Source organism: Cervus canadensis, chromosome 3 (assembly GCF_019320065.1).
Source record: "Cervus canadensis isolate Bull #8, Minnesota chromosome 3, ASM1932006v1, whole genome shotgun sequence".
NCBI lineage: Eukaryota > Metazoa > Chordata > Mammalia > Artiodactyla > Cervidae > Cervus > Cervus canadensis.
Window position 1 is genome coordinate 42,399,068 of NC_057388.1, and position 24,410 is coordinate 42,423,477.

The window sequence follows — 24,410 nt, forward strand, 5'->3', positions numbered from 1 at the left end:
CCATCTCTCTCCTCCTATTTCTGCATGATTTTCCTTGGAGCCACTGTGGAAAAGAGCTGCTCAGAGCTCCCGAAAGTTTATATCTTGCCTTGACTGAGCTCATGAAGAGTTGGACTGTGATTGATGAGTCTTAATTCTAAATTTCTATACTAGTAAATTTGATTGACTCAGCTTGGCTTTAAAATTGGGAAAGGAGTACCACAAGACTTTATATTGTCACCTTTCTTATTTAACTTATATGCAGAGTACATCATGCAAAATGCCAGGCTGGATGAAGTACAAGCTGGAATCAAGATTGCCAGGAGAAATATCAACAACCTCAGATACACAGATGATACCATGCAAATAGCAGAAAGTTAAAAGGAACTAAAGAGCCTCTTGATGGTAAAAGAGGAGAGTGGAAAAGCTGGTCTGAAACTCAACATTAAAAAAACTAAGATCATGGCATCCAATCCCATCACTTCATGGCAAATGGAAATGGGGAAAGTGGAAGCAATGACTGATTTTATTTTCTTGGTCTCCAAAATCATTGCAGATGGTGACTGCAACCAGGAAATTAAGACGCTTGCTCCTTGGAAGGAAAGCTACAACAAACCTAGAGAGCACATTAAAAAGTAGAGACATCACTTTGCTGACAAAGGCCCATATAGCCAAAGATATGTTTTTTTGTTTTTTTTTTTCCAGTGGTCATGGACAGATGTGAGAGCTGGACCATAAAGAAGACTGAGCACCAAAGAACTGATGATTTCAAACTGTGGTGCTGGAGAAGACTATTAAGAGTCCCTCAGACTGCAAGGAGATCAAACCAGTCAATCCTAAAAAAAAAAAAAAATCAGTCCTGAGTATTCATTGGAAGGACTAATACTGAAGCTGAAGCTCCAATACTTTGGCCACTTGACGCAAAAAAACCCGATTCATTGGAAAAGACCCTGATGCTGGGAAAGATTGAGGACCAAAGGAGAAGCGGGTGGCAGAGGATGAGATGGTTAGATAGCATCACTGACTCAATGGACATGAATTTCAGCAAATTCCAGGAGAGAGTGACGGACAGGAAAGCCTAGCATGCTGCAGTCCATGGAGTCACAAAGAGTCAGACACAACTTAGTGACTAAACAACAACAACAACAGCAACAGTTTGGCTTGTGTACCCCATGGTTTAATCTGAGGCCAAAGTGATAGGGTAAAAACAATGCCACAGTAACCTATCTCCCGAGAATGGCATGAAGAAAGGCAAAGGAGTCACTCATCTCGATTTCCAACCATTTTCAGGTCTGAACCATAGAGAAAGCTAAGTGCAATGAGCATCTTCAGAGCTTTTACAGCTGCTGATGAATTACTTAAGGAATTTGGTGGTCTTTTGCCTTACATCCTCCTTAAACGTTTCCAATTTGCATAGCCCTAAAGGTCCGTCTAGTCAAGGCTATGGTTTTTCCAGTGGTCATGTATGGATGTGAGAGTTGGACTGTGAAGAAAGCTGAGTGCCAAAAAATGATGCTTTTGAACTGTGGTGTTGGAGAAGACTCTTGAGAGTCCCTTGGCCTGCAAGGAGATGCAACCAGTCCATCCTAAAGGAGATCAGTCCTGGGTGTTCATTGGAAGGACTGATGCTGAAGCTGAAACTCCAATACTTTGGACACCTCATGCGAAGAGTTGACTCACTGGAAAAGACCCTGATGCTGGGAGGGATTGGGGGTATGAGGAGAAGTGGACGATAGAGGATGAGGTGGCTGGATGGCATCACCGACTCGATGGACATGAGATTGAGTAAACTCCAGGAGTTGGTGATGGACAGGGAGGCCTGGCATGCTGCAATTCATGGGGTCGCAAAGAGTCGGACACGACTGAGCGACTGAACTGAACTCCTTTCAAGAATCTGGAAACAACCAATTGTGGTATATCACTATAAAAATGTAGTATATCCATACAATAGAATTATGACTTAGAAAAAGGAATGAAGTACTGATACATGCTACAACATAAATGAACCTTGAAAATATCAAGCTAAGTTAAAGAAGTCAGATACAAAGCCATATATTGTACTTGAAATGTCTACTTGAAATGTTTAAAATAGGCACATCTATAGGGACAGAAGGCTGAGCACTGAAGAATTGATGCTTTTGAATTGTGATGCTGGAGAAGACTCTTGAGAGTCCTCTGGACAGCAAGGATATCAAACCAGTCAATCCTAAAGGAAATCAACTCTGAATATTCATTAGAAGGACTAATGCTGTAGCTGAAGCTCCAATCCTTTGGCCACCTGATGTGAAGAGCTGACTCACTGGAAAAGACCCTAATGCTAGGAATGCCTGAGGGCAAGAGGAGAAGGGGTGACAGAGGATGCAATGGTTGGATGGCATCACTGACTCAACGGAAACAAGTCTGAGCAAACTCGGGGAGGTCGTGATGGAGAGGGAACGCTGGCATGCTGCAATCCACGGGTTCACAAAGAATCAGACACAATTTAGCAACTGAATAACAACAAACAACAACAGAGAGACAGACAGTAGATTAGTGGTTGTCAGGGACAGAAGGGAAGAAAGGATGGTGAGTGAGTGCTAATGGGAATGGGATTTCCTTTGCAGGTGATAAAATATTCTGCCATTAGATATAGGTGTTAGTTGCACAACTTTGTGAATATACTAGAAATCACTGAAAAGTAAACTTCAAATGGTAAATTTAAAGGATGTGAGTTACATTTTTAAAAAAGTATCTGAGACTGGGTATGATGTCAGAACGCCTGGTTTTAGTTTTCATACCCACACTCTTATTCAGAGCCACCGCTTGCCCTTCCTAAGCCGTGCCTCCTTACATGAGGGCAGGGGCTGAGGCAGGCTCCACCCAAGGGGCATCTCAGATCTAAGTTCTATGGGTAAGAAATTGGGCTCATTCCCACTTCAAATTAAAGTCAACCTTCCTCTTTCTATCTTCTGCCACTTGAACTGTCTTCTCATTCTGTTTCCTATTTCAAAGAAAGAATTTCTGATTATTTTTTTAATTTTTTAATTTTTTGATTATTTTTTAAAAAATACCTATTTTGAGCATATATACAATACATGGCAGTTGAATGGATAATCTCACTTAACACACCTAACAACTTTGTGAACTGGTCTTTCCTATCAATCTCACTTTACAAATGCAGACACTGGAGCTCAGGGGACGAAAGGACACGGTCCAGGGCAGCAAGAAGCAGAGCGAGGCATGGAGCCAGAGCTGCCTAACTCCAGAGGTCACATTATGACCCCTGCACTGAGATGCCTTTCTCCCCTAGCTCTTCCACTTGACCCAAATCTCATGCTCCTCAACATTTTCTCTAGCAATTTGTCAACTAATTCAGCAGTTATATTCATCATGCCCATTACTCTTGTAAGTGATTTTCTGTAGTGATTTGTGAATTGAGAAATAACCCTAAATTCTTTGTCATATGTCAAATGTGAACCATATAATAGTATTTCTTAATGAAGCTAATGCTGGCATACCCTAATGGGATGAATAAAGAACAAACTTAGGCTAATACCCCATAAAGAGGAAAGATGAATGACAACTTCATCTCTTGTCAACTATGTTCCTTGTACCATTTACCACAGTGGTGGTAGTGGTGGTGGTTTAGTTGTTAAGTCACATACAGCTCTTATGACCCCATGGATTATAACCCACCAGGCTCCTTTGTCCCTGGGATTTCCCAGAGGCAAGAATACTGGAGTGGGTCTCCATTTCCTTCTCCAGATCTTCCCAACCCAGGAATCAAACCCATGTCTTCTGCATTGCAGGTGGATTCTTTTCAGACTGAGCCACGAAGACTACAGTAATTTGTTTAATTAAACTAAAGTCTTCTTGTCAATTATATTATAGCTCATTTACCATACACCAAAAAAGGTCATGCTTCCAGTCCCTCAATGTGTTTAAAATTTCTTATGTATGTTACAAAATATTTCTCTGTAAAGGGACAGAAAAAATAAATTTAACAAGATCATCTGAGTAGTTAAACTTGATTGCAGCTAGTAAACAAATATCACAATATATAGGACGGTACTTAATGAAGTTGTTAGTGGCTGTCCCTTCTTTACAGATATTACAGCCTAAATATTTGCATGTATTTATAACATGTGTATGTCTCAAACTCACACAGATATGACATCCAAAACTGAACTGCAGCTAATGTCCAAGGATGCAGGGGTCTTGGTGATAATTACTAAATTTGTAAAAAGATCTACTTAGTTTTGAAGGGAAGGATAACCAAAAATTAGCTCACATGACCCTATATTTTTATTCTTAATGACAATGAAACAAAGCAGTAACAAAAACTTGTGTTCTGGAAATGAAAGATACAATCTACATCTACTGGTAAAGTACACATTTTTATTAAGTAGTGATTAATATAAGATGGCATCACTGACTCGATGGACATGAGTTTGAGTAAACTCTGGGAGTTGGTGATGGACAGGGAGGCCTGGCATGCTACGATTCATGGGGTCGCAAAGAGTCAGACACGACTGAGCGACTGAACTGAACTGAATATAAGATTTACTAAAACTTGAAGTCTTAAAATATTTACTTTGTTTTTTAAATTTATCCCTATTCATCTAGAGTGTCATATCACTCTGGGAATAAAATTATTAAGTTCTAAAGTTCTAATACCATGCTTTAAAGATAATACTGAAAATATTACATTTTTATGGTACTTGCTTAATCTCTATTAGAACATGATATGATTGACTGAATCCAAGAACACATCTTGGATCTGATCACTACATTTTCTCCCCAAATTTATACTTCATCAAATCTTGTCATTCTAGAATGGGTCTTACCAAAAAGTAAATTAAAAGCATAGGAAATTATAAAAGCTTAAATGAAAAACTGCTAAGATGGCTGATATATTAGCTGAAAATAATTATCTAGGAATTACAAAGCAATTTATGCAGAGTCTAACAAAAGTTTAATTTATGCAGCGTCTAACAATCTGAAGTGTGGCTGCTACTCATCAGAACTGCAAACCTGATTCTCAGGTTTTAGAAAGCCAGAACACCAAAAACTAAGCAATATGCTTTTAGAGCCAGAATACTAAGTATTGAGAAAAATGAATTTCAGTGTCTGGACAAGGAACAATTTTGTATGAAAGGATATTCAAATAGCCTTTCATTGAGCAATCACAATGAGCCTTGAAGATTTACATGATTGAGCTGGAATTCAGTGCCAAAGACAAGAGGGAAGCATTTTTTTCTGGGATACACAAAGAGATATCCATAATTAAACATCAGTCCTCCCTAGGGCAGCATGTTTTCTTATATTGACAAGCAAAATGAGGTATTTCAAATCATGCATTACTGGCATACAGTCAGCTTTTGTGTAGCTATTGTTTTCATGTATTTCTGGCTATTAGGCATTTGTCTATTTTTGGTCAGTGAGACATACATTTTAAAGAATTCTGGTTTTACACAGAAGCATATGTAGTTATGCTAGAGGGATTACATTTATACAACAATATCTTAAGAGTAATTATGGCCTTATTTTGGCTGGTAATACACACATATTATATTCAAAAGAGAGTGAGTATAACTTTAGTGTAATCAGTACAATTAAAATTAACTATAAGCAGAAAAAGGGGCTTCTCAGGTGGCTCGGTGGTTAAGAGTCCATCTGCTAATACAGGAGACGCAGGTTCGATCCCTGGATCAGAAAGACCCCCTGGAGAAGGAAATAGCAACGCGCTCCAGCATCCCTGCCTGGAAAATCCCATGGACAGAGGAGCCCAGTACGCTGTAACCCATGAGGTCACAAAGAGTTGGACACGACTGAGCACACACATGCATACACACACATTTAACTAGTTGTGATAAGGTAAAGTAAAACATATAGTTGGGCCTAGAAAAGTACTTCTGGAATGTTTTTTTCCACTTATGCATATATGTGCTCAGTCACTCAGTCGTGTTTTGGCAGGCGGTTCTTTAGCAGCTAAGCTTATCACACACTAATTCCATGATACATTGGAAAAATGCAAATAAGTAATATTTGCTTAAAATTTCATCAGTTAAAAGTGTTAGTCACTGTCCATGGAATTCTCCAGGCAAGAATACTGGAGTGGGTTGCCATTCCCTTCTCCAGGAGATCTTCCCAACCCAGGGATCAAACCTGGGTCTCTTGCACTGCAGGTGGTTTCTTTACTGACTGAGCCACCTTAAGTCAGAGCCTAATGATAGATTATGTATTCAATAATTCTTTTGTTCTAGATCAAAGACTGCCACATTATTTCAGTCTGATTCCTATAGCTACAAAACTATAAAAAAGCAGAAATTGTTACATTTTACCTTCTATAAGACTGTTCTTTTATTTTCTAATCTATACCCTATTCAAATCTTTTCCATTCTATTTAAATTGTAAAGACTATATTATACTTAAATACCAAAAATGTAATGTGCTTTTGTTTCCAAAATGATTGTTTATCTAAAAAGACATTTAATCTTCTGTTTTCTATTATGTTATTTATAAAGATTAACTGTTTAATAATATTCAAGTCATTTTATTAAATTTTGTTTTTAAGGTAACTTACCACTATCACATAAACACACAAAAAAATTGTTTGGATATTACTGGAACTTAAAAAAGACCTCAATTACCCATCCATCCACATAAAAATCATGTCCTATAAAAACGCCAAGTGACCAGTGGGAGACCTGAGCATTTGATTATGGAGATCAAACTACCATCAATGGACTTCAAGTTCAGAAGTCTCTTCAGCCTCTATATCATAGGCTGGAGGTCATGGGAAGACTACGTGCCACTTAACCAAACCAAAATACATTCTAATTCAAGTGAAACTGCCTTTTTACAAGCTTTTTGAAAGCTTGTAAGCTTTCAAAGTCATCATGGAAAATACCTTAAGGCTAAGGTGTCTTTAAACCATTTCTAAAAATTTTCAATTTTTATTTTGTTTGGCTTACTAGCTAAAATCTGAGGCATATGATACATGCATTGTATATATTCTTTCAATATATGTTTACAATATACTTATAAATGATACTTAATGACTCTTCTCATTTCAAGTCTCCATCATGGCAAATGATGGTTACTTCATTCAGCCAAGTTCTCTCAAATCATGTGGAGCTATAATCCTCAGATTAATGCCACCTGAGAACTGTTTCTCTGTGTGTGTGCTTCCTCCCTGCTCCACCCCAGTCCAGCCAAAGGAAGTACATAAAAGTCCTGGGCTGAGAACAGCAGCTGCTTCAGGTATCAAGATTTATAATTTGGGGATACCTAGTTTTACTTCCAGAGAAGGCAATGGCACCCCATTCCAGTACTCTCGCCTGGAAAATCCCATGGATGGAGGAGCCTGGTAGGCTGCGGTCCATGGGGTCACTAAGAGTTGGACACGACTGAGCGACTTCCCTTTCACTTTTCACTTTCATGCATTGGAGAAGGAAATGGCAACCCACTCCAGTGTTCTTGCCTGGAGAATCCCAGGGACGGGGGAGCCTGGTGGGCTTCCATCTATGGGGTCGCACAGAGTTGGACACAACTGAAGTGACTTAGCAGCAGCAGCAGCAGTTTTACTTCAATGGTGAAGGGCAGGGAAGCCTGGCATGCTGCAGTCCATGGGGTCGCAAAAAGCTGGACACAACTGAGTGACTGAACAACAAGTTTTACTAAATATTTTCTATGTGGTGAGGGCTTTATCACCTCCTTTCATCCTTGCCACTGCTCAACACCTTAGGAAAGCAGGTGTCACTGTCATCAGCATTTCATAGATGAGGAAACTAAGCTTAGTAAGCAACGTGGCTGAGGCACATGACTAATGAAGGCTGGGGTCTGGATCTGTGAGCAGGTCTGGCTGACTGCATGCATGGTGCACAGCCTTACCCTGACCACACCCCCCACATATGCTCCTTCTGGTCCAGCCTTGGCCGATGTCAGTGTGCACCTGGACTCCTTCCATGCCTTGTCACATCAGACCTTTAACCACTGAACAGTCTCTTTGCACCCACTCCTGGACCTGACAGTTTGTTCTCCATGCTGACAACAGAGTGATCCCTTTAAAATGGAAGTCTGTTCAAGTCACTTGTCAGCTGAGACCCCCAAAGCACCCTCTGGTCCTGAATGCTCTGGCCATGGTCTCCTATCTGGACTTATCTCTCTCCCTCTGGGTTTCAAGTCAGTCACTCCAAGGTTTTCTTTTCATCCCTAGAACACAGCCAGCCTCTGAGGCCTTTGCATCTACTGTTCTCTCCTTCAGGAGTGCTGTGCCCCACCTTCCACAGGGAGCTAATTCCTTCTCATTCTTCACATCTCAGCTCAATGCGACTTCCCCAGGAAAGGGGCAAGTAACTATATGCCATTTTACTCCAGTTTAGATTTCATTTCTCTGTCACACCCTTTCCCAGCACTCAGTACATTGCCTAGCTAGCCCCTAGCAAGATTTACTATTACATATTTATATGGTCATTTAAATAATGTCTCTCCCATTTAATTAATGTAGACAAGTGGTTCTCAAAATTTAGTAGGCATCAAAATCACCTCAAGTGCTTATTAAAAAACTGAACACTGTCTCATCGCCCACAATATCTGATTCACTGAGTCTGGAGTAAGGCCAGGAACTCTCTAGTTACAAGTTCCCAGGGATGCTGAAGGTGTGGACTATGGACTGATCCAGTACAGTGGTTCTCAACCCTGGATAAACAGTAAAATCACCTGAGAGCCAATGCCAAGCCCTGTTCTCAGAGGTTCTGATTCAGCTGGGCTAAGGCAGAACCCAGGACATCTTATCCCAAATACTGCATACTTATCCTAAAACTGCTTTTATCTAAAATTTAAATTTAGGCAGTATCCTGTAAATTTTTATTTGTTAAATCTGGAAACCCTACTTGAAAATCCTACATAACATAACACATAGTATGGCATATATTTAAGTACACATATTATATATATATGATTATAACTGACCTCTCACTTATACAAAGCACAGTAAGGGTGGGAATAAAAAAGTGGAATTTTTAGACTTAAGAGAATCTTATTTTTTCTGAAGGATTAGACCTTAAAAGTAGTAACCAACAGATTATAAAAGCTTACCTGGGATCTTTTAAAAATAGAGCAAATTCTCAATGTCAGATAATTTTAACAAGATGATTAAATGACTTCTTGGTTTCTTTACCCTGAGGCTGTGAACCTCATCTTGGGTCAGCAGGGTACCACTGCAGCCTCAACATTATTGCTCTGACATCAAGCAGTAATGCACCTGGACAGAGCTCTGCTGGGACTCAACAAAGAGCGGATGCTCCTTCATATATCAAAAGTAGGTAAAATTTATTTATTTAATAAACACTCTAGGAAAAATAAAACATTGAACACATGGCTGCCTCCAATAAAGAAATTCTCTCTCACACTAATGGAGGAAATCTCATACAGTTTTCTAATCTCAGAGCAGGATCAGAGATTTCATGTCTTACATAAATTGATATAGTATATTTGCATTTTTGATGCTGTAAAGGGTCTACTGAATTCCAGATTGGCATGTTTATCAAGCTTTGGGTAAACTACAGATTTCCAAAGCTAGAACCCTCTGTGATCAGTGACCATCACATAGCATTCTGCCTCCACTTAAGTAAACTTCCAGATCTCCAGGTTAAGGACAAAGACTCCATATAAGTATTTTAAATATTAAATCACATTGTTTTATGAATACTCACGAGAATGCAATAATTTCAACAATTATTGCTATCTTTCATTATGCGTGATGCTTACTTGCCAAACAACACGACACTTTTCACCTACTCCAAGATTTTAAGAACTGTTTATAAAAACAGGTTACTGAATAAATGTATGGGCATCAGAATGAATTCCAATTCCATCAACCTAAATGACAGAACACAGGAATCTACTCAAATCCCACAGGACCAAGTGTAATAGCAGCAGTACATGGAGAGAGGAATAGAATGGCCATCACATCAAACTCATGGTTGGTTGCATATTTATGACTTAATTCAACTCACTTAACTTTAAGCAAACATACAAAAATCACTTCAGATTATTTTCTATGAAATAATAAATGTCAAATACTTTTAGATATTTCAAAAATAAGACTTATAACTGCATAAAATATAGCTTACCAAACCCAAATGCATTAGACCCTCCAATGCTCTGTGAAGCCTGAACACTGGTAGACGTGTACAGTCCAGTCACCAGCAAGCCATCAAAGAAGGTGCTTGTCGAAATTGTCACTGAAACACAGGGGAAAAAAGAAACCTCAATTAATACAGTCAGAATAATGAGATACATTTCTGAAGTGTTAGACACTGTCAAAACAGTCTTTACTCATTATTAACAAATTATTTTTATACTATCCCTACTTAGTATTTCCTTGATATCAAAAATTACATAGGAGCAAAAAGAAACTCAGAACTCCAATGTCTGTAATCGCTGGTCCTAAATTTAGCACATCAGCCCCACCTTTCCGCATTCATTTACACTTTCCCTAGCTATGTGCAAAATCATCAGAAAATAACGTAGTACTGAATAGTCGGTTTCCCACCTTCACCACCACCCCTGAAGGCAGTCAAAGGCATTGATGGAGTTTTGGCATTGTGATGAAACACTCTTATTTTTTTAAATATTCCATACTGTGGGAAGCAATCTTACACCAGCTGAAAGCAGAACAGTAAGTTGTGCTGCCCTTCTTATTGTTAGTCTGTGTTTCATAGACGAGTCCCCTGAAGTCTTTAACAAAAGCAGGCTAATTTGCATGAAGACAGTCAGCCCTTTTCCTTTTGAGAACAAGAAAAGAAGACCACTGCATGCTTTAAGTTTTAGAACAAAGTCTACAAGAGGAGTCCAAATGGTTTCATAGCCAGAAAATCAGGATGTTCCTGAGGAAAAAAAGGTCAAATTAACTGTATCTGTACTCTACTTAGGTTTGGCTTCTTAAGATTGTATCTTGCTCACACCCTAAAAGTTGGTCATAATTTCCTCCTTGAAAATAATTTTTTCTCTTGCATTGCCTTTATTATATACCAAGATGAAGTCATTTGTAGGAAGCAGCCAAGAGAAGGTATTATTATTGTGGCAGTACACAGTGTAAGACTGAAATCATGCTTGCTGGCAGTAAGGAGAATGACTCGAGTCACATCAACTGTGATGAGAATGTTTAAATTAAACTCCAGGAAATCCAGTGAGTAGAGCAGAATGATTTGAAACTTCCATATCATAAAACATACATAAAACACTCGTATCAACAGAAGAGCCTGACAACATACTACCCCCAAAACGGCACTGGATGTTGAAGTAAATCATCGCCACATTCTTTAGTCAGATATGAGTGCTGGCATGTAAACCACATGAAAACCATTCAGCGGGGCACTGAGATAAGTAGTTTACATGCATTATCTCATTTCATTATCAGAACATCTCTGTAGAGGGGGTTCTGTTACTATTCCCAGGATACAAGTGAGGAATCTGTGGCATGGAACAATGAGGAACCTTGCCCGGGACCATCTGATAACATCTAAACTTTTTGATGCTGTTTATCTGGCTTCTCTCCCATTTTTCTCTCTGCCTCTCTGCCCCTAACCCCGTGTCCAACTAGATCCCACAGTCACAAACTGGCCATGGCCAAACTTTTGTTCAGTAACTTCTTTCCCACATTATTCACATGCATTAGGAGTATTTCAAAGCAAAATGAAAGCTATAGGAGTCAATATCACTGTTGACTAGAAAAGAAGAAGGCCAACGGCAGCCAGGAGGTATCCCCCATGGCATGTTGGTTAAAACCTAGGCCAGATAAGGGATGAGATCTGGGTCCTGGACCCTCATATGCTGCTATCTGTTCTTCAGCAAAACCACTTTGCCTCTCAGAGTCTAAATTTCCTCATTTATAGAATCACAGCTTAGTTGTCAGTCATCTGTTTTGCTTACCCCACATACCCACAACTGGTTCTATTGATGCCTTCATCCTTCAGTTCGGTGAGATAAAAAGCCCTTAAACGTCCCCCTCCCATCTAGGAGGTTTAGAATTAAGTCACTTCCTGTTAAGTTGCCTATACGAACCACAGGACTCAAATGTTGTTGTCTCAGGTCATCCTTCACAGCCTGCAGAGCCTCGCTGTGGATTCACAGGCCCCTGCTTTTACCTCCTGCCTCTCAATCCACTCCACTCCAGTCCAGCAAGATGGCACCTATCTGGTGTGAAGGCACAAGCACAGCCACTGTGGATTTCTCTGCATTTCTTTATGCTTCTATTCTGGTTCCTACTCCCAAGACTCTGAAAAATGTAAGGGCTTATGGTTTGGGGATTGAGGCAAAACTAAATTTGAGTCTTACCCTGTCTCTACCTTTGTCCCTTGTGTGATCCTGGGGTGAGTCATTGACTGTTGCTGTTCGGTCACTGAGTCATGTCTGACTCTTTGCAACTCCAGGGACTACAGCACACCAGGCTTCCCTGTCCTTCACTATCTTCCGGAGTTTGTTCAAACTCATAGAATATCCATACACAAAAGGGAAGGATAATACTATCAGGTCTACTGTAAAAAATAAAGGCAAATGTTTATTACCTATCAAGGTATCTAGATCCTTAACACACTATCATGCATATAGTAATGAATCAATAAAAGTGGGTTACTTTTCCCTGCCCTTTTTTAGACCTGAAAGCCCTGCTTTGCTCTTCCCTTCCTGAGAACTGGGCTCCTGCACAGACCTCCTGGCATCTCCCTCGCTAGATGCCTGGGTGTGCCCAATCGCTGGACTGCCCACATCTGAGTCCTGCTGCCTGCAGGGTTCTCCAAGTACCCTTTCCACCCACTACTTCATTTGTGACCACAGTTCACTCAAGTCTGAACTGTGACTGCAAGTGGGCCCAAGATAAATGAACATCCCCAGCTTGTTATTAATTTATCTTCCTTGCCAAAAGATATTCTTCAAGCATCTGTTCATGTTAACTTAGAACAGAAGCTAAACACTCTCAGAGAAGTGGCTAAGACAGAAAAAAGCCATGCATGGCAGCTCTCAATCTTTCTTCTACTGCCCTCAATTATTCATTTCTGGCCTCAAACAGCTACGTTCCTCCCAGCAAAACATAAGCCCTGCCATGCCTGCTGTGACAACTGATAGATTCAGTTTATTGATGGCTTGTATATATCTAGGGAAGTTTCAGTCCCTTAGAGACATGCATCGAGGAAGCTGTCTAGGTGGTCTGTGACTCATGGGGTTACTGAGCATGGCCACAGTCTATTTTGCCCCTTAGATATCCATCCAGATCATTAATCCTTGCCAGACCTCCCCTCTTCACCACCACCCAGTGCCTCTTTAGACCTAAGGATGAAGCAAATTCTGATCTTAATTCTTCCACAGACCACACAAGAAGCCTACATCAGATCAGTTCTTTTCTTTACTTAGATTCTTGGGTGCTGAAGCAGCAAGGTCTAGTGAAAACAGTTCATGACTAGGAGAACTGTATTTAATTTCCAGTATCATTAATTTGCTATGCTCCAACTGAGGAAGCTCTTATTTCTACTTGATTCTATTTCTAGCAGTGATGTGAACATCTATTATTTGGTAATGTCATGCATAGGTGGGCTTAAACATGTGAGGTGTTGTTGTTCAGCTAAGGCATGTCCAACTCTTTGTGACCTCACAGATTGCAGCATGCCAGGCTCCCTTCTCCTCCACTATCTCCTGGAGTTTGCTCAAATTTATGTCCATTGAGTCAGTGATGCCTCCCAACCATCTCATCCTCTGCTGCCTCCTTCCTTGCTAAATATGCAAGACATCATTTCTAAACATTAAGTGACTTAGAAAAAAAAAATCATAAGAAAAACACTACTCTTAGAGACGCTTGGCTTTACATACCATCCATAAGCTGACTACTCTCAAATTGCTATCTCCAGTCCAAACCTCTTTATACATTCTCTCTCTGTATACACACACACACACACATACACACACTGCTTAACACTTCTACTCAATACTCCCACTCAGAGGTCTGTGAGACATCTCAACTTCAACATGACCAAAATCGAAAACCCACCCCACGCCCCAAAACTGCTTCTCCTGCAGCCTTCCTCAACTCTGCTGATGGCAGCACCATTGTTCCTGCTGCTTAGGCCAAAACTGTCTAAGTTAATTTTGGAACCACCTTCTCCCATACTCTGAATGAAGCCCATCAGTAAATCATGTTGGTTCTGCCTTCAGATCATGTCCAGAACCTGACCACTCACCACACTGTTCTGAGCTATCACCGTCTCTCCATTGTTGCATTAGACATTAATCTGGTCTTCCTGGTTCTACCCTTCTCTACAGTATCTTCCCAGTATAAGAGTCAGAGGAATTCTTTTAAGACATCCAGTCATATCACTCCACTGCTTAGAACTCTCCAATGCTCTAAGCTAGTGGATGTGATGGAATTCCAGTTGAGCTATTTCAAATCCTGAAAGACGATACTGTGAAAGTGCTGCACTCAATATGCCAGCAAATTTGGAAAAACTCAGCAGTGGCCACCAGACTGGAAAAGGTCAGTTTTCATTCCAATCCCTAAGAAAGGCAATGCCAAAGAATGCTCAAACTACCACACAATTGCACTCATCTCATATGCTAGTAAAGTAATGCTCAAAATTCTCCAAGCCAGGCTTCAGCAATATGTAAACTGTGAACTTCCAGATGTTCAAGCTGGTTTTAGAAAAGGCAGAGGAACAAGAGATCAAATTGCCAACATCCGCTGGATCATGGAAAAAGCAAGAGTTCCAGTAAAATATCAATTTCTGCTTTATTGACTATGCCAAAGCCTTCCACTGTGTGGATCACAATAAACTGTGGAAAATTCTGAAAGAGATGGGATTACCAGACCACCTGACCTGCCTCTTGAGAAACCTGTATGCAGGTCAGGAAGCAACAGTTAGAACTGGACATGGAACAATAGACTGGTTCCAAATAGGAAAAGGAGTACGTCAAGGCTGTATATTGTCACCCTGCTTATTTAACTTATATGCAGAGTACATCATGAGAAACGCTGGGCTGGAAGAAGCACAAGCTAGAATCAAGATTGCCAGGAGAAATATCAACAATCAATAAGCCATCAATGCAGATGACACCACCCTTATGGCAGAAAGGGAAGAACTAAAGAGCCTCTTGATGAAAGTGAAAGAGGAGAGTAAAAAAGTTGGCTTAAAGCTCAACATTCAGAAAACCAAGATCATGGCATCTGGTCCCATCACTTCACGGGAAATAGATGGGGAGACAGTGGAACAGTGTCAGACTTTATTTTTGGGGGCTCCAAAATCACTGCAGATGGTGACTGCAGCCATGAAATTAAAAGACATTTACTCCTTGGAAGGAAAGTTATGACCAACCTAGATAGCATATTAAAAAGCAGAGACATTACTTTGCCAACAAAGGTCCGTCTGGTCAAGGCTGTGGTTTTTCCAGTGGTCATGTATGGATGTGAGAGTTGGACTGTGAAGAAAGCTGAGTGCCGAAAAATGATGCTTTTGAACTGTGGTGTTGGAGAAGACTCTTGAGAGTCCCTTGGACTGCAAGGAGATGCAACCAGTCCATCCTAAAGGAGATCAGTCCTGGGTGTTCATTGGAAGGACTGATGCTGAAGCTGAAGCTCCAGTACTTTGGCCACCTCATGTGAAGAGTTGACTCACTGGAAAAGAGCCTGATGCTGGGAGGGATTGGGGGCAGGAGGAGAAGGGGATGACAGAGGATGAGATGGCTGGATGGCATCACCGATTCGATGGACATGGGTTTGAGTAGACTCCGGGAATTTGTGATGGACAGGTAGGCCTGGCGTGCTGCGATTCATGAGCTCGCAAAGAGTCGGACATGACTGAGCAACTGAACTGAACTGAACAAGATCCTACATGATCTGTCACTGTTCCCTCTCTGTTCTCATCACCTTCTGCTCTCCTCCTGGCTCACCCCACTGCAGGTATACTAGCCTCCTTGCTGTAATCACTTATATCAAGCCTTTGTACTAGCTCTTTCCTCTGCCTTGGACTCTCTTTCTCCAGATACAGAAGGGTCAGTGGTTTATATAAAAATCATCTGATAATAACTTAATGGCTTAAATAGGTAAACACATTTAAACAATTCAGTCTGCCATATGATCTACTTATTTTCATGGTTTTACAAATGTTCATGGTAAATTTATAAAATTCTTTTCCAGAAGACGTTTTTCCTTTGATTCAATTTTTTTTTATCTTTTAATATTTTCATTAAAAACTCTTGTATGGAGAACTAGCCACTTTAACTATAGAGGGGAAAAAAGCAATATAAATAATATGGACTACAAGTAAAATTTTGAACTTACCAGTACATTTTAGGGAAGAAATAAAGCAAGTTATATTATTACTTATAATCAGAAAGCATAAGTGTCTTATCAGATCACATAATTCAATTGTTCAACAAATATCTCTAGCTCCCTATCACCCACAGATTAAAATCTTATATTTAGTATGATTTCAAAGTCCTTCTTGTTGTGGCCATAACCAGCCTTTCCAGTCAATTTTCCCCATTTTAGCTGTAAATACCCTCTGATCCACTTCAACTAGGACATATTCTTAACTAACCGGTTTCCTTGCCTTTCTTTAAAGGGTACCTTCACCACGAGTTACTTTCCTGGCGTCCTTTTGCCGAAATTCTATCCATCATTCAGGGACAGGCTCAAATGATATCTCTCTCAAGAAGTCTCTTCTGACCTCCTAGGGAAAGCTCCCTCTCTCCTCTCACTGACCCCAGTGAGAAGGGTCTCAGTTCAGTTCAGTTCAGTCACTCAGTTGTGTCCAACTCTTTGTGACCCCATGAATCGCAGCACGCCAGGCCTCCCTGTCCATCACAAATTCCCGGAGTCTACTCAAACACATATCCATCGAATCGGTGATGCCATCCAGCCATCTCATCCTCTGTCATCCCCTTCTCCTCCTGCCCCCAATCCCTCCCAGCATCAGGCTCTTTTCCAGTGAGTCAACTCTTCACATGAGGTGGCCAAAGTACTGGAGCTTCAGCTTCAGCATCAGTCCTTCCAATGAACACCCAGGACTGATCTCCTTTAGGATGGACTGGTTGCATCTCCTTGCAGTCCAAGGGACTCTCAAGAGTCTTCTCCAACACCACAGTTCAAAAGCATCATTTTTCGGCACTCAGCTTTCTTCACAGTCCAACTCTCACATCCATACATGACCACTGGAAAAACCACAGCCTTGACCAGACGGACCTTTGTTGGCAAAGTAATGTCTCTGCTTTTTAATATGCTATCTAGGTTGGTCATAACTTTCCTTCCAAGGAGTAAATGTCTTTTAATTTCATGGCTGCAGTCACCATCTGCAGTGATTTTGGAGCCCCCAAAAATAAAGTCTGACACTGTTCCACTGTCTCCCCATCTATTTCCCGTGAAGTGATGGGACCAGATGCCATGATCTTGGTTTTCTGAATGTTGAGCTTTAAGCCAACTTTTTTACTCTCCTCTTTCACTTTCATCAAGAGGCTCTTTAGTTCTTCCCTTTCTGCCATAAGGGTGGTGTCATCTGCATTGATGGCTTATTGATTGTTGATATTTCTCCTGGCAATCTTGATTCTAGCTTGTGCTTCTTCCAGCCCAGCGTTTCTCATGATGTACTCTGCATATAAGTTAAATAAGCAGGGTGACAATATACAGCCTTGACGTACTCCTTTTCCTATTTGGAACCAGTCTATTGTTCCATGTCCAGTTCTAACTGTTGCTTCCTGACCTGCATACAGGTTTCTCAAGAGGCAGGTCAGGTGGTCTGATAATCCCATCTCTTTCAGAATTTTCCACAGTTTATTGTGATCCACACAGTGGAAGGCTTTGGCATAGTCAATAAAGCAGAAATAGATGTTTAGTAACATGCAATAATTGAAACATTCTAACTTCCACAGAGCCTGGCCCAGAGGAAGAGCCCAATAGATGCTTGTTAAATTCAACCACGCACTTCCTTTAATCTTACGGCATCATAATGCAACCTAACTATGGAAAGTTAGGTAATTGACCCTACTCCTTAAAAAAGGGAGATAATAATACATGCTATAAAGTTATTTGGACATTCTGCCTAGATTTTTATTTTTTAAGTCTCTGTCCTGTGCTTTTAAATAAATTTTTCTGTTATTGGATTAGCAAAAAAAAAAAAAAAATTCAACCATGCAATATCTGAAAGAAAAATAAACACCTATAAGAAAAGATACATGCACCTCATGTTCACAGGAGCATTATTTACAATTGCCAAGACATGGAGACAATCTAAGCGCCCACTGACAGATGAATGGATAAAGAAACTGTTGTATACAATGGAATTCTATTCAACCACAAAAAAGAACAAAATTTTGCCATTTGCAGCAACATGGATGGACCTGGAGGGCATTATGCTAAAAGTCAGAGAAAGATAAATACTGTATGATATCACTTATATGTGGAATCTTCAACAAACTAGTGAATATAACATAAAAGAAACAAACTTATAGATACAGAGAATAAACTGGTGGTTACCAGTGGGGGAGTGGCATTACAGGGATGGAGGGAGTGGAAGGTAAAAACTACTGTGTATAAGACAGGCTCAAGAATGTATTGAACAACACAGAAAATATGGCCGATATTTTGTAATAACTATAAATGGAAAGTAACTTTTAAAAATTATATATACTTTTAAAAATTAAATAAATAGTTTTTAAAAAATTAACCATACAGAAACACGTTACATCATCGTGGGTGTGCAATCAGTTGCTTCAGTTGCGTCTGACTCTTTCTGACCCTATGGACTATAGCCCACCAGGCTCCTCTGTCTGTGGGATTCTCCAAGCAAAAACACTGCAGTATGTTGCTATGCCTTCCTCCAGGAGATCTTCCTGACCCAGGGGATCGAACCTGCATCTCTTGCATTGTAGGTAGATTCTTTATGCACTGAGACACCTGGGAAGCCCTTGTTACAACATAAAGTAACATAAAAATAAAATATAACTGAGAATATAGTATAGCCAATGTAACTAAAATTGTTAAATCTCTATCTCTTCTACAGAAAAAAAAAAGGACCAGTGCTATTCATTCAGGAATATGAAAGTAGAGAAGTTTCTCCCGAAAGGAAGCAAAAATAAAAAATTAATGCAGTATTTTTATTGTAGTACTCAAAAAATCAGAAATATCTAAGAAATTTTTGGTTGAATTTTACACTTAACCATAAAAGTGGTTATTTTGTATATATATATATACTTTGTGTGTGCATATGTCTGTATATATACATATTTTAGGTACATACCAAATTAATCTTCTCATAATTTTGTCACTAAGACACTCTTATCCTCACTCTGAAGCTACTCTGCCATTTCCTCAAATGAAAAATAAGAAAGGATCAAAAGGCTGAGGAGGTTGTATGTATCTCTCTCACATCTGTGTTAAATTGGCAATGAGCTTAGCGCTGGGAGCCTATGAATATGGATTGCCGGGTGGTGACAGCTGAATGAAAACATGATGTAGTGACACAATTCAATTCTTATCAGTGGCTCAAAGAGAACCTCTGTCTTAAAATGACTAATTACAGAGTCAGTTATTATCTATTATAGCGTCTATTAACCGTTTCCAATAAGACCCTATACCATTCTTGCAGAAAATCACTGCAAGATGAAAGTCTGGAAGAAAATAAATTTAGACATTTAATGCTGTTTGCATTTCATCCTAAAGCTTCTGGCTTACAAATGCTCTATGGGCCATTAAATTTTGATCACTTCAAGCATATTCCATTACTACTTTATACAAAAGACCTTTAATATGTGCAGAAAAGAAACATATTTTATAATATTTGAAATGGTGTTTCCTTTTCTTCCAAGATGACAAACATCAGAGGACAGAAAATTGCAAAAATCTTGAAATTAAGTATTAGTGATAATGCACCTATTGCAAAGAGCTTCCATTTCTTATTTTTATGTTGAAAATGAAAAGCACCAGAACTAATACTGTCAATATTTTTAAAAAAATGTTGCTGCATTTTGCCTTATGAACAGAAACTCATTTGCCTTTGAATACGGAACAGATTAAATAGCCTGAGGAACAAACATATTACTCTGAAAATGAAATCAACTCAGTTTATTTGCCACAAAATTTCATCAACATGATGTGTTCAACTACTGATTCTTCCTTAAAGTGCCACTAGCCTTGAGTACCAAATAGAGTCTATCTAAAAATACATTATAATCTACATTTAAAATCTCTATAAAAACATGATCCTCAAACTACTTTTCATTACATTTATTAATTCCATTATGACATGGTTTTATGTGGTTTTCAAATATTCAGCCAGCCATTTCAATAATAACATCCCCAAACCAACAATAGCTGGGAAAAAAAATCCCACTGACATGTAAAAGAAATGACTGGAGGTCAAGATTCACTGAGATAGAGGGAATGAATCCATAGCAATGAACTGGACACAGAAATCTTACAATGAGACGAGGAACAAATAGACTCCAGTTAGCCTTGTGAGAGGTAGAGAGAGATCACTCATGCCTTACCTATTTACTCTAACAGCTATTTGAAAGAGGCACAAGAGGAAGATTACGGCTGTCCACCAGTGTCAGTCTCTAGAGAGGCACTGCTAACTGAACCTCACTCACTCTTTCCTGCTTCTGTAAATCTCTATTAAATGGCTGACCTAGAACATCTCTAACAGCATTTTACCCTCAAATGTAATTGTCACCTCCATCCCTCCTCCTCCTCTTCATCATCGTCATGATCATCACAGCTAAACAGTATCTGACCACTATATGCCACGTGCTGTGGTTAAGTCTTATAAGAATATTTAATCATTTCAATATCCCTATGAAATAAGTACTATAAATACATGCTTTCATCCACGAGAATGCTGAAACAAAGAGGTGAGGGTGGGTTGAGAAACACACTTTACATGGCATGGAAAAGGTGGCTGTAAGAAATGGAAGCCATGCTCCTCATCCCAAATGCACTTCATTCATCTCCTGGAAGATGGGTGGCAGGGGCTTGGCCTTCTCTCGGAAGGCAGTGGCACAGTGGTACCCTCAAACCCCAAGTGCATGAGTACAGTCTCTCGGGCGTCTGCCCAGCATTTAACCTGATGTCTGCTGCACCAATTATCACAGCCCTTTTTAAAGAAAAGATCATTATTATTATAACTCCTCTTTTTCATTTTATATGGCTTTTGGCTATGTACTTTTGTCCCTGCCAAAGAGGGCAGAAAGAACGGCCTCTAGGGAGGACTAAATGCAGGGTGATGGAGGACTAAGTTGAAGATCACAATAATAAGGTCAGAAAGCCCTGGATCAGTCCACCTCTGTAAACAGAGGGAGCATGGCCTGGCAAACGCCCTCCCACCTTTGTTTCCATCTGAAAGCAGGGTGAAAACTGAGTATGGTCTGGGGATTATGACAGGTGCAGGGAACCTATTACATGCAAAATTTAATGATGTATTAAAACACTTTTGAGGGTTTATAAAAATGTTCTTTGCTGGCTGGAAGAGGAATCCAGCATCTCTGTGGAAGTCTATTATGATATATTTATATTACAGATTCACAGAATCAGATGAGCCACAAGGAGTCTCTAAGTCTTATCTTTCCAGCACCACCAATAATAAAAGGAGAGCCACTGAGGTTTTTCCCTCCTTTAAATTCTTCCTAGGAGATAAAATAGATGCAGTCAAATGTGTTTGTGAACTTATTATTTTTAAAATTAAGCCCTTTGGAAGTAAGTTTAAACATCAGTGTTAATGTAAATCTTTTGTTTCTCTATCCCTCATCATTCCCTTTCCTTTATGCCCCAGGGTTGTCTCTTTCTTTCCCTTTCTCTGTCTCTGTCTCTCTCTCTCTCACCAGCATTTCTGAAAACACTAACAACTGGGATAAAATCTCACATATCTTATTTAGGTGAAATCCCTTCCTGAGACTTGGAGACCTAGGTTCAGAATAAGCACCTGAGGTGAGGTCCTGAACAATATTTTTGAAACTGCCTTAAGATTGTTCAATTTATGCTAAACACAAATTCTTTACTAGTGATCTTGAATATAAAGGAGAAAAATAGGGTTTTACAATGATTTACCCTACTTTTAGTCCCAAGTGAAGTTAAAGCAGTAATGATGTTTTCCTGTCATCCACTTTTGGCTTTCATAACACGATTCTGAAGTTTCAAAAATCCCTACAAATAGTGATAAAATTGTTTAGTTTCTAAAAACAAAAACACTTATTTTCTTTATAAACAGCACTTTATTATAACTGAGAGAACTGTTGCCAAGAATTACTGGTATTTGTGATTTATCTCTGCCCTTATTTTTCATGTGTTACTTTTATATGAGGTCAGATGATACTCATACATGAAAATTTCATATTGTTGGCCCTGCACTCGATAAATTATTAAAGTGATGTGAATAAGAATGTGGTGTTCAGATTTTCAGCAATTTTTACCCTTTTGTTCTTTATTTTTTTAAACGAAAGACTACCTAGTCTATAATTCATCATAACTTTTTAAAATTTAAGCAAAAATTAGCTTTAAAAGAAAGAATTTTGGGAGACTTATTAACTCTAACCTTTCCAAAGAAGTTCTAAGAATGTTTCCTTTAACATATGGATGTTAATTAAGGTTTTCTAGGGGGGAAAATAAGCCTAGAAATCTTATAAGCACATATACAGGTAAACATGTTATGGTAAAAAGCACAGATGCCTAGGGAATAAGTACACATGTAATTTTTTCCAGAACAATCAGATGTTTAAAGAATTTACACAATTAAAAGGGCCTGCAGTTATTTTGTTTTTATTACTCTATCTTGGATATTTTTTAACATGAAGTGCTCCCACAATTCCTCCAAAATGTGGTTTTGACTAGCGTAACTAAAGAAAATCTGAGTTCATGTAACAAATCACAGGGTGACTCCGAATAGCATCCCAAGTTGTACAGAACATAAAGGTATGCTTTTGTTTGCAACTTAACATATTGATAATATACTATTACAAATTTTCAACATGGTAATTGTGTGTAATATATATCTATATGTTATGTGACAGAGATGTATCATATATCTCTTATGTTTGTAGATTGACTAAATCAACATTAATAACCAACAATTAACAGAACTGCTAATAGAGATAGTTAAACTAAATGTAGCTGTAGAAATATTTTCTTTTTTACAAAAAGGGCATTTTCATAGTATTCTCATTTGGCACTTCAGTATGTTCATTTCAATTCACTCAACTAATTACAAGCAACTGTGGTAACATCAAAGCGTCCATTTAAATACATACTGAGGTCATTACACATATGGCATACATATGGAAAAAATAAACTATGAAACTCTACAATTAACTTAAATAGGAAAAATAGAATATTCTCATTTACTTTATAGTCAGACTAATCAGACCTAGTTTGTGTGTGTCTGTGTGTGTGTATGTACATGTGTCCTGCCCAGCTCATTCATTCACTAAACAAATATTTACAAAGTGCTACTACCTGATACTGGTAATATAATGTGAACCATCTAGATGTTTATAAAAACAGTATTTGAGTAACCGTTCTTGTCCACTTGCAGAAACATCCTTATTCCATATTTTAAAATCTAAATCATAAACTCCAAAATTGCTAGCATTGAAATTCACAAAATAATGTTAAGTAAATGATGTGACAGAGAAATGTTCATGTACAGGCACAGCTAGTGGCTCTTCTAAATAAGCTACAACTAAATACTTTTCTAAGAATTTTAGATAAGAATAATAACTAAATAAGAAAATAATTTAAATGACATTTACATTGACAGATGCTATCTGATAGTTCTTTGATAAGCTATAAAAGAAAGAATAAATGTATAACTAATTTATATAACATCAAATTATAATTACATATACTATTTCTCTGATGTGTAAAAGATGGAAAATGTCACCCCTTATATTTTACCACATGGCATTTAGTATCATGAGTTTTAAACTCCTTTTTAAAATACTAAAATCTCTTGTACTTTACTATAAATTTGCATTTTTAATACAACCATAAGACAGTTTTCCAAAGATGAAGATAAAGAAAAACTCCAGGTGTGAATAATTATCAAGAAATATGTTAGGCTTAGGAATATAGGGAAAAGTTAAGTGAACAATTATGCAAAAACTGTTTAAATGAAAGGAGTTGTAAAGGACTAAATGTGTTTTGCACCTGTAGTAGTCCTTATTTTCTGCTGTAGGATTTCTAAGACAATCTTAATTTAGCCTTAGTGCATATGTGTTTTTGATTTGTTGGGGTGTTTTTCTTGAGAAAATTGATATAAATTCTTAAGTTGAAGATTTCTATAAAAAAAGAGTTGAATAAAAGGCAAGCTTGAATATAGATACATTTTTATAAACTCACATGTTTTATTTGCAAGTATTTATATACAGAAATGCTTATCTAAGACAGAATTCTAAACAGAATTTTAAAATATCAGTTA

The 24,410-nt window shown here is 38.7% G+C and overlaps 1 protein-coding gene across 4 annotated transcripts in view; it reads right to left on the reverse strand.

Annotated features, from left to right (window-relative positions):
- The window catches only part of RELN (reelin), a 523,209-nt gene that overhangs the window by 437,211 nt on the left and 61,588 nt on the right, over positions 1 to 24,410 (reverse strand). For all 4 annotated transcript variants that reach the window (XM_043462977.1, XM_043462976.1, XM_043462975.1 and 1 more), the window contains exon 2: positions 10,098 to 10,208. In XM_043462977.1, the coding sequence (XP_043318912.1) occupies positions 10,098 to 10,208 (111 nt within the window). The remainder of the gene's footprint in view (positions 1 to 10,097; positions 10,209 to 24,410) is intronic.